At 42.2% G+C, this 16754-nt stretch overlaps 1 protein-coding gene across 3 annotated transcripts in view; it reads left to right on the top strand.

Moving 5' to 3' along the window:
• Window positions 1–16754, top strand: part of VIPAS39 (VPS33B interacting protein, apical-basolateral polarity regulator, spe-39 homolog) — a 32265-nt gene that overhangs the window by 4266 nt on the left and 11245 nt on the right. For all 3 annotated transcript variants that reach the window (NM_001260519.2, XM_077938054.1, XM_015144181.3), the window contains 10 exon segments: window positions 227–329; window positions 2933–3079; window positions 4528–4566; window positions 4920–4984; window positions 5723–5779; window positions 9647–9739; window positions 10864–10897; window positions 11367–11469; window positions 12924–12951; window positions 16127–16200. In NM_001260519.2, the coding sequence (NP_001247448.1) occupies window positions 227–329; window positions 2933–3079; window positions 4528–4566; window positions 4920–4984; window positions 5723–5779; window positions 9647–9739; window positions 10864–10897; window positions 11367–11469; window positions 12924–12951; window positions 16127–16200 (743 nt within the window).

Here is a 16754-nt window from a genome sequence, read left to right as displayed (position 1 = left end):
GAATTCAAAAGTGACTTTGATTCCTCCTAATTCTTTTACCACTGGACTGTAGTGTTGGCTAAAAATCAGTTTGTTTTCTTGGCAGGTATCTAGTATGCTAGGCTTTCGATTGCACAGGGTGAGCGTTGGCCACCTTCAGGCCCCAATTCCTCAGCCTTCTTGATTGTCGGAAGAGAGGTGGGGAATGATGATTGCCTGAGCGCCCTGGCCTTGTGTCCCTCTGCAGTTAAAGGAGTCCAAGCGGGCGGTGAACAGCCTCCGAGACTTCGTGGATGATGATGATGATGATGACCTGGAGCGAGTCAGCTGGAGTGGGGAACCTGTGGGAAGTAAGTAGAAGAGGCGGGGATAGATGTCCAGGATTCTTATCACTAATGAAGGCTGTACTTGTTTGTCTCTTCAGTGCCGGTTTGGAGAGGGAATGAGGTAAGACTATTTTCAGATGAGCATACATCTGGAAACTGAACTCCAGGAGAAGATACTTGGGAAATCCAGCAGGCGTTCCCACATGGCCATATAGGTCTGCTCTTCAGGGGTTGAGGCTCGGCTGGCTATTTCATTCTCATTTGGGGTGCTTGTTAAAATGACATACTCCTAGGCTTTATCCCAGAGATTCTGTTCATTAGGTCTTCTGCGGAGTAGGGGGGGCTCTCAAGTTTTAATAAACACTGCAGGTGATTCTAATTTGTAGCCATATTTGGGAACTGCTGACTTAACTCAGTATACTCATAACTGATTGACAGAGCAGACTTCCTTACCCACCCAGTCTCACTGCTTAGCTGTGTACTTAATACTTTCTCAAAGTCCATTTGATTTTTTTTTTTTTTTTTTTTTTTTTTTTTTAGATGGAGTCTTACTCTGTTGCCTAATCTGGAGTGCAATGGTGCAGTCTTGGCTCACTGCAACCTCCGCCTCCGAGGTTCAAGCGATTCTCATGCTTCAGCCTCCCTAGTATCTGGGATTAAAGGCACCAACCACCATGCCTGGCTAATTTTTGTATTTTTAGTAGAGATGGAGTTTTACCCTGTTGGCCAGGCTGGTCTCGAACTCCTGACCTCAAGTGATCCGCCTGCCTTGGCCTCCTAAAGTGCTGGGATTATAGGTATGAGCCACCGTCCCTGGCCCACATCTGATTTTTTTTTTTTTTTTTTTTTTTTTTTTTTGAGATGGAATCTCGCTCTGTCACCCAGACTGCAGTGCAATGACATGATCTTGGCTCACTGCAACCTCCGCCTCCCGGGTTCAAGCGATTCTCTTGCCCCAGCCTCCCGAGTAGCTGGGATTACAGGCACGCACCACTACACCCAGCTAAGTTTTTGTATTTTTAGTAGAAACGGGGTTTCACCATGTTAGCCAGGATGGTCTCGATCTCCTGACCTTGTGATCCACCCGCCTTGGCCTCCCAGAGTGCTGGGATTACAGGCATGAGCCACCGTGCCCGGCCTACCACATCTGATTTTTAAGAAATATTTTTAATTAAAAGTTTTTAAAAAATAGGCCATACTATAACATGACTAAAGATTTTTAAAAATTAAAGGTATACAGTGAAAAGTTTCCGTTCCATATTGTTATGTATCTTCTCAGTTTTCAGTTCCTGTCCTCCCAAAAAACAATCGTTGTTGCTTGGTTCCTGTGTATTCATCTAAAGACTCTTTTTGCATTTGGAAATGTATATGGAAACATGTATTCTTATCCCTTTTTTATGCAAGCAGTAGCATACTTCATACCTTGCTCTTTTTATGTGTTAATATAGCTTGGAGATCTTTCTATGTCAGTATATAAAGGGTGTTCTCATTTTCTCTTTCTTTTTTTAAATAGCAGCATAGTATTGTATGGATTTACCATCATTTATTTAGCCAGCCCACTGTTGAATTTTAGATTTTTCAGTCTTTTGCTCTTTATATTTCTATCAGTGACTTTGTATTCTGACCCTAGATGAATAAACGACAGAGCAATTCTTAGAGTGGAATTACTCACATAGGATGTTTGCATCTGTATTGGGTAGATATTGCCAAATTGACCTCCACAGAGGTTGTACCAATTCGTACTACCACCAGCAATGGAGGAGGGTTCCAGTTTCCCTATAGCCTGGCCAACACAGGGTATTATCAAGCTTTTGGATCTTTCCCCATCTTGGAGGGGACTAATGGTTTCTCATTATATTTTTAATTTGTAGTACTCTTAGCAAAGCTGGGGGCAGGTGGTGTGTGCCTCTGGAGGTGGTGGCGATGAATTGCTTGAGGCCAGGAGTTGAGGCTGACGTGAGACGTGATTGTGAGATATGATTGTGAATAGTCACTGTACTCCAGAGATCTGGCAACATAGTGAGACCCTGTCTCAAAAAAAAAAAAAAAAGAAAAAGAAAAAGGAAAAAAAAGAGTGAGGTTGAGCATCTTTTCATATGTTTAAGAGCCATTTGAGGCCGGGCGCGGTGGCTCAAGCCTGTAATCCCAGCACTTTGGGAGGCCGAGACGGGCGGATCACGAGGTCAGGAGATCGAGACCATCTGGCTAACACCGTGAAACCCCGTCTCTACTAAAAATACAAAAAACTAGCCGGGCGAGGTGGCGGGCGCCTGTGGTCCCAGCTACTCCGGAGGCTGAGGCAGGAGAATGGCGTAAACCCGGGAGGCGGAGCTTGCAGTGAGCTGAGATCCGGCCACTGCACTCCAGCCCGGGCTACAGAGCAAGACTCCATCTCAAAAAAAAAAAAAAAAAAGAGCCATTTGAATTTTCTTTTCTGTGATCCACTTATTCATGTCCTTGATCCATTTTTCTGCTGATTATTCTATTTGATTCTATCTTTTCTCCTTGCCCCAACTTGGCCAAGGGACCAGGGCTTCTGGTGAAAAGCTTTTAGAGTTTGTTGAATGTTGGATGTCAAGGATTTATTGTGGATGAGAATTGCTGATGTAGTTCTTACTATCTCACAGGTATCTCATGGTCCATCAAAGAGACTGCTGGTAATAGTGGCTCCAGCCATGAGGGGCGTGAACAGCTAAAGAGCCGAAACAGCTTCTCCTCCTATGCACAACTACCCAAGCCTACTTCTACCTACTCCCTGAGCAGCTTTTTTAGAGGTAAAGAGATATGCTTAAAGAGACAGGGAAGTCCTCCTCTTTTTTCAGAAAAATCTTAGGCCATAATTTTCATCTACTTTGTAAGAAAAAGATTATTAAAGGATAAAGCATTCTCATTGGAGCTGGCAGCTGGGGTCAGGAGCAAGAGAAATGAGAGAAATGCAGAGGGGTTGGACTGGTTTTCTAGAACACGATGAATGAAATTGACATTAACCATGTGACTGGTACTGAAGAAATTTGCCTGGATCAAAATTCCTCCCTACTCCTTGTGCATTGCTATTAGAACACCTTGTTGGTAGGAATGCCAAATGGTGCAGCCACCGTGGAAGACAGTATGGCGGGTTTTTAAAAAAAAATTAAACATAGAATTAACATATAACTGGCCAGGCATGGTGGCTCACACCTGTAATCCCAGCACTTTTGGGAGACCGAGACGGGTGGATCACCTGAGGTCAGGAGTTCTAGACCAGCCTACCAATATGGTGAAACCCCGTTTCTACTAAAAATAAAAAATTAGCCGGGCGTGGTGAGGGGGCGTCTGTAATCCCAGCTGCTCAGGAGGCTGAGGGAGGCAGATTGCTAGAACCTGGGAGGCAAAGGTTGTAGTGAATCAAGATTGCACGACTGCAGTCTAGCCTGGGTGACAGAGCAAAACTCCATCTCAATAAATAAATAAATAAATAACATATGATCTAGCAATTTTACTTGTAGATATATATCAAAAAGAATGGAAAGCAGGGACTTGAATAGGTATTTGTACCTCCATGTTGATAGAAGCATTATTCACAATAGTCAAAAGATGGAAACAACCCAAATGTCCATTGATGGATGAATGGATAAACAAAATGTGCCATATACATGCAGTGGAATGTTACTCAGCATTAAAGAAGAATGACATTCCGATACATGCTACAACATTGATGATCCTTGAGGACATGATGCTAAATAAAATAAAGAAGGCACTAAGGGACAAATATTATATGACTCCATTTATGTATGACCTAGAATAGTCAGATTCCTCGAGACAGAAAGTAGAATGGTGGTTACCAAGAGCTGGGGCAGAGGAATGGAGAGTTATTGTTTAAAGGGTATAGAGTTGCTTAAAGGGTAGAGAGTCTCAGTTTGGGATGATGAAAAAGTTCTGGAGATGGATAGTGGTGATGGTTGTACAACAGCGTGAATGTACTTAATGCTACTGACTTATACACTTAAAAATGGTTAAAATGGTAAATTTTGTTACGTGTATTTTACCATAATTAAAAAAAAAATTTTCTCCCTGCTCAATTTTTTAATGGCACTTCAGATTTCTACAGATGAATAAAACATTTTTTACGGCTTAAGTTCCTATATTGCATTATAGAGCTCTGTATACATTGTGTCTTTAACCAAGTCTGGATGGCTCTGACTTAAACTGTTGACCTTTTCCCTCTTGTGTTCTTTACCTTTAGGTAGAACTAGACCTGGAAGTTTCCAGTCCCTTTCTGATGGTACGCATTGAACCCTCTTTTAATTGCTGTGGGAAATGTTACTGATCTGGTACAGTCTGGGGAGTTATGGGGACAGGTAGTAATTAGATGACAAGATGAACTTTCTTCTGCATCTACTGTCATTATTAGAGGAACTTTCTGATACTGACTAAGGAGGTAGAAATCATTCTGGCTACAGGGGCAAAGGTGACTTCTAGGGATGCTGCCTTTGGGGAAGAACGGAGATCTGCTTTTGGCCACAAAGTTAACATTGGGAGCCCAGAAGTCAAACAAATGTGAAAAGGAAGCAGTAGAGAGAAGGAACGACAAGCAGGATTCATGGTGCCCTTCTGAACCAGCTGCTTCTTTTTCAGCTCTGTCAGACACACCTGCCAAAAGCTATGCTCCAGAGCTGGGGAGACCCAAAGGGGAGTATAGGGTGAGTTACAGCATACACTGGTGTGACAGTTTCCACAGTATAAAGTACCTTGACATATGTTACCTTGCTTGATTTTCCCAACTATTTGAGCAGAAATTTTTTTAACCCTCTTTTATAGATAAGAAAACTGGGTTTCTAAACATTAGGGCTTACCTGGGGTCTCACAGCTAGGAAAGGGTGCAACTTAGACTTATAATCTCTATATTCTGACTCAGCCCTGCCATACTTTGCTTACTCATGCTCCCACTTGAAGGCTGTACTTTGAAACCCAGTGATCATCACTGCAGTCTGGAAGCTTGGTAGAGCTCATATTCCCATGAAGCAAATAAAAAAGCAAATGGATTCATAAGGAAGAAACCATATATCCTAAGGTCAGAAAAGGAACATGTCTCCAACGTCTCTCTTTCCTTCTGTTGGCCAAAGGCATTAGTTGTTAGAATCCTAAAACGTGATTCTAATTGCATCTAGAGGTTGCGGTCCTGAACCAGTAGGCATGGGCCACTGGCTTTGTCAATTGGCTCCTCCCTCTTTGATCCATCTCCTTCTACCTATATTGCCCCTGCTCTAGTTCCTTCAGAAACTCAGAACAAAACTGTCCCGTTTCTTCATTTTTTTTCACATCCATTCCCTCCCACAAAGTATTTCCCCCTTAGACACTAAGACTTGAGTTGAGGAGTTGGTACACTGATAACTTTGATTCCTTAACTTCCTGGGATTCATGTATTGCTAATATTCCAGGATTACAGCAATGACTGGAGCCCCAGTGATACAGTGCGACGCCTCCGGAAGGGAAAGGTAAGGACAGAGAATTTTTGTGAGGTTCTTTGGGAAGCTGGGCAGCTTGTTCACACAGGGAAGATTTTTTGACCTCTCTTCAGTTCTCATTTGTTCAATGAATTTCAGGGGGAAAATAAGTCCACTAAGGTTGAAAGTCAGCGGCAAAGTTTCTGATTCTCCGTTACTGTTGCTTTGATGGGATAGTGGGGAAAGAGTGATGGATGAGAGGGAAAAGTACATTTAAGAGTGAGAGGCCTGGGCTGGGGGCGGTGGCTCACGCCTGTAATCCCAGTACTTTGGGAGGCTGAGGCAGGTAGATCACGAGGTCAAGAGATCAAGACCATCCTGGCCAACATGGTGAAACCCCGTCTCTACTAAAAATATGAAAAACTAGCCGGGCATGGTGGCAGGCACCCGTAGTCCCAGCTACTCAGGAGGCTGAGGCAGGAGAATCACTTGAACCGGGGAGGTGGAGGTTGCAGTGAACTGAGATCGCGCCACTGCATTCCAGCCTGGCGAGCGAGACTCCGTCTCAAAAAAAAAAAAAAAAAAAAAGTGAGAGGCTGGGCGCGGTGGCTCACTCCTGTAATCCCAGCACTTTGGGAGGCCAAGGCAGGTGGATCACCTGAGGTTAGGAGTTCTAGACCAGCCTGGCCAACATGGTGAAACCCCATCTCTACTAAAAATACAAAAAATTATCTGGGCATGGTGGCATGCACCTGTAATCCCAGCTACTCGGGAGGCTGAGGCAGGAGAATCACTTGAACCTGGGAGGCAGAGGTTGTAGTAAGCTGAGATCGTGCCACTGCTCTCCAACCTGGGTGACAAAAGTGAAACTCCACTTCCCGCACCCCCCAAAAAAAGAGTGAGAACAATCTTTTATGTTGGATCTGTGATTCATTGAGTTCATGTTTGCATATGGTGTGATGTAAGGGTTTGAGTTTCATTGTTTTCCCCATATAGATCTCCATTTGTTCCAGCACTATTTGTTGAAAAAACTATCCTTTCCCCTTTGAATTATCCTGCTGATGCCTTTGTTGAAAATCGGGCCAGTCGCAGTGGCTCACGCCTGTAATCCCAGAACTTGGGGAGGCCAAGGCGGGAGGATCTGTTGAGCCCAGAAGTTCAAGACTAGCCTGGACAACATAGTGAGACCATGTCTCTACAAAAGATAAAAAAAAAATTAGCCAGGTATGTGGCCGGGCATGGTGGCTCACGCCTGTAATCCCAGCACTTTGGGAGGCCAAGGCAGTCGGATCACCTGAGATTGGGAGTTTGAGACCGGCCTGACCAACATGGAGAAACCCTGTCTCTACTAGAAATACAAAATTAGCCGGGCATGGTGGCACATGCCTGTAATCCCAGCTTCTCAGGAGGCAGAGGCAGGAGAATCGCTTGAACCCAGGAGGTCGAGGTTGTGGTGAGCTGAGATTGCGCCATTGCACTCCAGCCTGGGCAACAAGAGCAAAACTCCGTCTCAAAAAAACCCAAAAAAACCCAGGTGTGACTAATTTATAATATAAATGTATATTATAATTTATAATTATAAATATATAAATATAATTTGTAATTATAAATATATAAATATAATTTATCATTTTATAGCAGGATATGTTTTTAGTCACAGTTACTTGATGAAAGGATTGCTTGAGCCCTGACGGTCGAGGCTGCAATGTGCTGAGATTGTGCTACTCCATTCCAGCTTAGGCGACAGAGCAAGACCCTGTCTCAAGAAGAAAAAAATAAGAAAATTAATGATCATATATATGTAGTCCTATTTCTGGACTCTTTATTCTAGTTCATTGGATTATTCTTAAGCTAATACTACAGTCTTGATTATTGTCTAAATCTTGAAATCAAGACACTTCAACTTTGTTGAAGCTCTCAACTGTCAACTTTTTTCTTCTTTTGTTTTGGCTATTCTAGATCCCTTGTACTTCCATATCGATTTTAGCAGCAGCTTGGCAGTGTCTACAGAAGAGTTGCTGAGATTTTGATTGGGATTGCCTTGAATGTACAGATCAATTTTGGTAGAATTGGCAATGATCATGATAATTAATGGATCAAAATGGATCATAGTGCCAGGTGTGGTGGCTTGCGCCTGTAATCCCAGCTACTCAGGAGGCTGAGGCAGGAAGATCAATTGAGCCCAGGAGGTTGAGGCTGCAGTGAGCTATGATTGCATCACTGCGCTCCAACCTGGGCGAGAGAGCGGAACCCTGTCTCTCAAAAAGAATGGATAAAATGGATCATACTTCACAGGTTCTAAGGATTGGGAATGAAAAAATAAATTTAAAAAATGGATCATAGACCTAAATGTAAATTAAGTGTTAAAACTATAAAACTTCTAGAAGAAAATATAGATGAAAATCTTTATGATCTTGGCTTAGGCAAAGATTTATTACGTAGGACACAAAAAGCATGAACTATAAATGAAAAAATTGATAAAATGAACTTCATCGAAATTTAAAACTTTTATTTTTTAGAAACCACTGTTAAAACCATGAAAAGACCACCATAGCTCAGAGAAAGTAGTTTCAAAACACATGTATTATAAGGGACTTTCATCCAGAATATATGTAAAACTTTTCTTTTTTTTTTTTTTGAGATGGAGTCTTCCTCTTTCACCCAGACTGGAGTGCAGTGGCATGATCTCAGCTCACTGCAACCTCTGCCTCCCAGGTTCAAGTGATTCTCCTGCCTCAGCCTCCTGAGTAGCTGGGATTACAGTTGTGTGCCACCATGCCCAGCTAATTTTTGTATTTTTAGTAGAGATGAGGTTTCACCATGTTGGCCAGACTGGTCTCAAACTCCTGACCTTAGGTGATCTGCCTGCCTTGGCCTCCAAAAGTGTGGGATTATAGGCCTGAGCCACTACACTTGGCCAGAATATATATAAAACTTTTATTAAACCTGGCAATATAGCAAGGTCCCATCATTACAAAATAAAAATTAGCCAGGTGTGGTGGTACTCACCTATGGTCCCAGCTACTTAGGAGGCTTGAGGTGGAAGGATTGCTTGAGCCCAGGAAGTTGAGGCTGCACTGAGCCATGATCATACCACTGCCCTCCAGCCTGGGCAATACAGTGAGACCCTGTCTCAAAAAAAAGAAAAAAAAGATAAAACTCTTAGCTCCGTGGTAAGTAGACAGTCTGCTAAAAAATTGGCACAAGAGTTGACCAGACACATCACAAAAGAAGATTCATGAATGACCAATAATCATTTAAAAATATACTTAAAATTATAGTTATCAAGAAAATGTGAGTTGAAACTATGAGATACTGGCCGGGCACGGTGGCTCACACCTGTAATCCCAGCACTTTGGGAGGCCAAGGCTGTCGGATCACAAGGTCAGGAGATCCATGGTGAAACCCCATCTCTACTAAAAATACAAAAAAAATTAGCTGGATATGGTGATGGGCGCCTGTAGTCCCAGCTACTTGGGAGGCTGAGGCAGGAGAATGGGTGAACCCAGAAGTGGGGCTTGCAGTGAGCTGAGATCCGGCCACTGCACTCCAGCCTGGGCGACAGAGCGAGACTCCGTCTCAAAAAAAAAAAAAAAATCACTGAACTATATACTTACATAGGGTACATTCTACTGTATGCAAATTATGATGTAAGGGTTCTTTAAAAAGAACAAGTGATTTCTGTTGACTTTATCAAGACTTCGGGACATTAGCTTCTTGTAGGGCAGCAGGCTGAACTAGAACTAGAGAGGGTGGTGGGAACCTACTGTTTTATAAGTTATGGGGACCCTAGTGTAAAAATAAAGAGACTCTCCTTGGGGACATTTTGTTTCATTATTGCTCATTCTTTAGTGTCCAGTGACAAAGGAATAAGGAAAACTGTCTTCTTTTGTGCTAATTCTAGTGTTATTCTGCCAGGTCTGCTCACTAGAGAGATTCCGCTCCTTACAGGACAAACTACAACTCCTAGAAGAGGCAGTAAGCATGCATGACGGAAACGTCATTACGGCCGTGAGTTGTCAAATTTGTTGTTGTTTGTTTAATTATTGTTTTCACTAGTTTCTGAAAATCCAATCAAACAGACTAATATTTCGTGTTAAATGTTAAGTAAAGATCCTGGATTCCCCTTGGAGGTGTAGGATTCTAAGTAATCTGTGCTTTAAGGGCTTAGCTGGTGACACATGCACTAAGTGTGGAACCCTGTGTTTTTTTGTTTGTTTGTTTTGCTTTTTTTTTTGGAGACAGGGTCTTGCTCTGTCGCCCAGGTTGAAGTGCAGTGGTGTGATCATGGCTTGCTGTAGCCTTGACCTCCTGAGCTCAAGTGATCCTCTCACCTCAGCTCCCCGAGTAGCTGGGACCACAGGTGCATACCACCATGGCTGGCTAGTTTTTTTTGTGTTTTTTTTTTTTTTTTTGAGACGGAGTGTCACTCTGTCACCCAGGCTAGTGTGCAGTGGCACAATCTCAGCTCACTGCGCGATACTCCTGCCTCAGCCTCCCAAGTAGCTGGGATTACAGGCGTGGGCCACCATGCCAGGCTAATTTTTGTATTTTTAGTAGATACGGGGTTTCACCACGTTGGCTGGGCTGGTCTCAAACTCCTGACCTCAGGTGATCCACCAGCCTCGGCCTCCCAAAGAGCTGGGATTATAGGCGTGAGCCACCGCGCTTGGCCTTGCCTGGCTAATTTTTAAATGTTTTTGTAGAGACAGGGTCTCGCTATGTTGCCCAAGCTGATCTCACACTCCTGGGCTCAAGTAATCTCCCTGCCTCAGCCTCCCAAAGTGTTGGAACTATGGGCATGAGTCACCATGCCCAGCCTATGTGAAACCCTGGATTGTAACCAAGACACAGAAGGTTGGCTACTGTGTGTTATATGAAACAGTCTCAGGGAGGAGAGGTGTGAGCATATCCTCTTTCAGAGGGAGGTGTCTCTCAGCAGCATGGGCACGGGCATGTGGTCTCCCAAGACACAGCTCAGTTCCAGATATCCATTGGCTTTCCTTCCATCACATACAGAGCTGGTGGCTGTACCTGCAGAGATTGCTAATGAGTTGCTGGCCCCGTGTCTGTAGTGCTCGGGGCACGACTCTGTGTTGGAAAGTTTGCACAGTCTTTGTTCTTTTCTCCCGTAGGTTCTGATTTTCCTGAAGAGGACACTAAGCAAAGGTGAGAATGGCTTGCAGGAAATCTTCAGTCAGCAAGGTGTCTGCCACATTCGAGGGGAGAATGCCATGTGCCTTTCATACCAGAATTCATTAGTCAAGTCTATTTCAGAGACAACTGGGGTGGCCTGAGACTTCAGAGCACACATCACATCTCTGAGGGCATCCATTAGGGTGATGACTACATTAACCACAGAGCCCCCTCAGATGGCTGTGTTGGTTTGAAGAAGTCAGAATCCATGCTAAGTGCCTGCTGTTTGGGTTGGTGTGAAATGCAAAGCTGACTCAATGGCTGTGAGCTGCCCAAGACCATAGAGTGTGTTGATGGTGAATTAAGACGTAGGGGTAAACCATTCTTAGCTTTTGTTAGGCTTTGATGAGATATTGTTTGGAATGTGTGAGTAGGGAGACCAATTTCACACTTGACTAATAGGCTTTAATCTTTCTCAACCTAAATCCTGACTGTCTGACAGAGATCCTCTTCCGAGAGCTGGAGGTGCGACAGATTGCCCTGAGACATCTTATTCACTTCCTTAAGGAAATAGGGGATCAAAAGCTGCTTTTAGACCTCTTCAGGTAAGAACCGATCGTCTGGTCTATAAAGTTGAGTAAGTACTTGTTTCAAAGCACTCCGAGGGATACAAAGGAACAGAAGACACCAACTGCCCGACAAGCTATTGAAGTGTGAGGAGATAACTAGCAGTACAGCACAGCTTATGAGAAGGTGCAAGCTGGTTAAGAACCAGGCTTTGGAGTCACACGCACTTGGGTTGAATGCTATTACAGATCTCCCACATCATTCATAGAGTGACCTTGGCCAAGTTATCAGCCCTCTTCATGAGGTTTTCACATCTCTCACATGGAGATGATGACACCGACCCACAGGGTTATTATGAAGATGAAGGGGTAGTGTGTGAGCCAGCACTTAGCCTAATACCTAGTTTGTAGTATTAATATCTATTTTTTTATTTAAAAAGATGTAGAATAAAGGTATCTTTTATTACTGATTTCTAAGTGATACCAGTGGGAAGTACAGTAGAAGAGAAGAAGGAAATATTTTCAGTCAGGATACCCAAGTGAAGCCTCATGGAAGTGATTAGATTTGCATGGGCCTATAAAACTAGGTAGGATTCTGATTGGTGAGAGAAAGGCATATCTGCTGGGGGTAAAGAGGTCTAAGGTCTTTTATCATATTTTTCTTCCCTCTAATTCCAGTCAGTAGGGACTATTTCCCACCTTTGGATTAAAATATGTGCACATGATGTCCTTTCTTCAGTGTCAGGGAAATGGTTAGAACCTCTGTTTAGACTGACATGTGGCCCAAGGTGACTGTGATTACCCAGTGACTCCAGCACAGCAATGAGCTCCCCAGAAGACTGAGGTGGGGAAAAGCAGGTTACCTGGTTAGGGTCAAGATTACAGGTGTTAGCCAGAAATTTGTAAAAGAAGACATGGTCACAGAGGCTGGCTGCTTCCTCCCTTCCTCCTTCCCTCCTTTCCTCTTTCCCAACGAACAAGGCTTTATCAGGCATCACCTCCAAGCCAAAATGGTAATGTTAATTATGGTGGTCTATTCAGAGTAAAGAAGAATCAGAAGACAAAAGTCCTGGTGCTCCAAGGTTTTACCTAAGCCTTTGGAGGAGGCAAAACACATTGTACTCTGTCCGTGAAAACAGTAAAGAACAATATAGAAAATATGTTTTCAAGATTGTATGAACAGAGAATAGTGCTTTAATCTTAGGGGAAAAAAAAAACAACCAAGTTTTCTGTGGGCCCGAGTAGGTGGCTCTGAGCTTCCCTGTCAGACCTGTTAACAAAGTTATTAGTTCCTTGCAATACCTTCTTGTCCTTGCTTTTTGATCAGCCAGAGAGACCAGGGGAACAATGATACCTGATCAACCATTTATCTTGTGTATAGAGGGAAATGAGTCTGAACTGTGTTTCTCCTAGAGGAGGCACTCTATTTTGTGAGGTTATACTGCCACACATAAATAGATACAAATGCCCTGCTCCCTTCTGCTTCTTCCCAGGTTCCTAGATAGAACAGAAGAGCTGGCGGTAAGTGTGGCCTTTGTTTCAGTTGGGGACCAGTTTAACAGAAATCTAGGCTGGGCACGGTGGCTCACGCCCGTAATCCCAGCATTTTGGGAGGCTGAGGTGGTCGGATCACCTGAGGTCAGGAGTTCAAGACCAGCCTGGCCAACATGGCGAAACCCTGTCTCTACTAAAAATATAAAAATCAGCCGGGTGTGGTGGCGCACGCCTGTAATCCCAGCTGCTTGGGAGGCTGAGGCAGGAGAATTTCTATAACCTGGGATGGGGAGGTTGCAGTGAGCTGAGATCATGCCATTGCACTTCAGCCTGGGTGATAGAGCGACACTCTGTCTCAGAAAAGAAACAAACCCAGAAATCGAAGCCAAACCTCATCCTCCAAGATCCCAGACTGATTGAGCTATTTTCTTTGATATTGATTATATACAGAAGAGAGAGGCACCTGGAAAACCTGAAAACTTAATCTGAATGATGTATTTTTCTTTTTATATGCTCTTTTGGTTGGGCTTATGAATAAGTTTTAAAAAATAAATATGTGAAAATTGGCCTGGTCAATTTGTAATTTGTTTTTCAGTTGTTTTCAGGTCCTGGTTGGTAGGAGTTTTGGGGTTTTGGCTTCTCACAAAGAAAATGTTGAAGGCTAAGAGGCTAAGAAATCAGATATGGGTCAAGAAGGAAGATAGGTCAAGTTGATGAAACACTTAACATGTTTTGGCTGAGAATTCAATGGCCAAGTGTTAAGATTGAATTTTGGCAGATTTTCACAATCACAGAATGAACTCCTGGAATATAAGAATAAATCTGAAATTTTACCAAAAACTCAATTGTATTATTAAAACTTCAGCAATTCATGTTAAAAAAAAAAACCAAAAAAACTTGTCATTATAATGCAGCTATAAGAATTTCTAGCCAAGCATGGTGGCTTATGCCTGTAATGCCAGCACTTGGGAGGCTGAGGTGGGAGGAACACTAGAGTCCAGGAGTTGGAGACTAGCCTGGGCAACATAGTGAGATCCCATCTCTAAAAAAATTGTAAAAATTAGTAAAGCATGGTGGCGCATGCTTGTAGTTCCAGCTACCTGGGAAGCTGAGGTGGGAGGATTGCTTAAGTCTGGGAGGTCATGTCTGGGTGAAAGAATGAGACCTTGTCTCAAAAAAAGGATTTCTCAGCACTGTTGATGGCAGGATTGCTTTTTTAGTTACTGTACAACACATTCAGTTGGCACATTAAGTATTGTTAACCTTTGAACAGCATAATTACAATATAATACTGAACATGCTTTTCAGAAACATGGGGTTTTTTTTGTTTTTGTTTTTGTTTTTGTTTTGAGACAGGCTGGAGTACAGTGGTGCATGATCATGTATTTTACATATAGTTTACTGCAGACTCCCAATTCCTGGTTCAAGCCTCAGGCTCCCAAGTAGCTGAGATTACAGGTGCACATGACCACACCTGACTAATTTTTTAAAATCTTTTTGTAGAGATGGGGGTCTCCATTTGTTTGCCAGGCTGGTCTCAAACTCCTAACTTCAAGCTGTCCTCCCACCTTGGCCTTCCAAAGTTTTAGGATTACAGATGTGAACCATCTCACCTGGCTCAGTAACATGTTTTCTGAAAGGAACTTGTACTTCATATTCAAAGCATGAGACAATCTGAAAAATCCTTTTTCTTAATCAACTGAAAATGATTAGTAGCCTGTAGTAATCACTGAAAAGCTGTTTATATTTTTAAATCTCTGTAAGTTCAAAACTATAAGGATTTTTCTTCTTACAGCATTCTTATAAACTTTTTTGTTTTGAATTTGATTAGTGAGAATAAATGTGTTTTGGGTAACTCATTTTAATCTAAAACTTTATTTTCTTTATACTCATGTTTGAATTGAAGATGATTTATCATGCATGTTGTTGTATATAGATTTTGAATTTTTCAACCTTGTAAACTTTGGAAGTGGCAAGGCTGATAGTACACTTTTAGTGTATGTCCACAGAATATGAAGGTTTCCCAAGAAGAACTTTTCTTGAAAGACCTAAGGCTGAAATGGAATTGAATAACAAAAAATTAACTATACCTCTTAAAGATTACTTTCTTTAATATTAGGAATGATTGTACACCAACTATTTTATATGAAATGTTTTACAAAGATTGGATTATGATATATAATTTCTGTTATTCTGTCTTATGTTATTTACATTTTTACATTTACATTTTTATATACAGCTGTTGGCTCAATCTGTGAATATTTATGAACAGTGAGTCAGAATGACATGCCCTATTTATATTACTGATGATAATTGTTAGATGTTGACATGATCATACTACCATTGATCATGCACATGATCAAGGGTGCCAAAAATAACACTGAAATATGCATTTAACTCTTTGACTTTTCAAAATCTAAATTTGAAGCAAAATATTCATTTTCGGTTAAATACTGAGGCTAAAGTGAAACTTAAAGGTAAAGCTCAGTACTGTATCTACTCAGTGCTTCATTATATAGATCAGCACTGGCCAATAGAACTTTCTACGATGATAGAAATATTCCATATTTGGGTCGGGCGCGGTGGCTCACATCTGTAATCCCAGCACATGGGGAGACCAAGGTGGGGCGGGTCACCTGAGGTCAGGAGTTCGAGACCATGATGGTGAAACCGTGCCTCTACTAAAAATACAAAAATTAGCCAGGCATGGTGGTGGGTGCTTGTAATCCCAGCTACTCGGGAGGCTGAGGCAGGAGAATCACTTGAACCCGGGAGGCAGAGGTTGCAAGAAGCTGAGATTGTGCCATTGCACTCCAGCCTGGGCAACAAAAGCGAGACTCCATCTCAAAAAAATATATATACATATTTATGTTGTCCAATATAGTAGCCCTGGTCACATGTAGCTATTGAGTTCTTTAAAAGTAGCTAGTGTTAACTAAGGAGGTGAATTTCTACTTTAATTAATTTAAATTTAAAGAAACAGTTGTAGCTAGTGGCTATTGTATTGTACAGTGCAGTTATAGATAAACCTACTAATGATATGTAGTCACTCTTTGCCTATCCCCCCGCCCGCCCTCCATAACCATTTATACCAAGAAATGAAGAATTTGGTTTTTTTTAAAGCATGGGAAGTTCAGTTATTTAGCTATCTCCCTCATCTAAGGAGACAAAATACCTCAAAGCCTTTTTCTGCTTTTTGTAGCTATCTCATTATCGAGAGCATTTGAACATTCAGGACCCTGACAAACGAAAAGAATTTCTTAAGACCTGTATTGGGTAAGTATGGGGGAGAAATGATTTTAAGTATCAATACCTTTACCCAGAAGGAATGAAGAAAATTAAAAAGGGTGGAATGGATAGGCAGGAAGGGAAGGGCTAACAATGAATCACACCAGCATCATTCAGGGTCACCTCATGCAGTGGTGTTCACACACTTGTCCCCAGCAGAGTTTCCACTGCTTAGTGGTAAACCGAGAAAAAAAAAAGACAAATGTAAAGAGATTTTTTTCCCAAAGCCAAATTTATTTAATTTGAAATGTTATCTTTTATTGTCCTCACTTTTCTCCTCTTATTTGGTACCAAAATGCGTTGTACCTTTTTTTTTGTGACCTTAGGTAATAAAAAGATAGCAATACTTTAGGGACCTGATGCATTTTTTTCAGTGTTACTGGTCCTTGAAACCCCAAAGTCCAAGAACCACTGATCCAGGGCAAGCTTTCATCCAGAATTTAAATTATTACAAAACCCAGCTCTGCATATTCCTGTGACAGGGTGCCCGTTGCTCTTGAAACAGCTCAGTTTGTTTTTGGACAACCTTCATTGTTGGAAAG

The sequence above is a fragment of the Macaca mulatta genome, chromosome 7, assembly GCF_049350105.2.
Source record: "Macaca mulatta isolate MMU2019108-1 chromosome 7, T2T-MMU8v2.0, whole genome shotgun sequence".
In the NCBI taxonomy this organism is placed as follows: domain Eukaryota; kingdom Metazoa; phylum Chordata; class Mammalia; order Primates; family Cercopithecidae; genus Macaca; species Macaca mulatta.
Note: the sequence above shows the minus strand (reverse complement) of the source record. Positions and strands in the feature narration are given on the sequence as shown.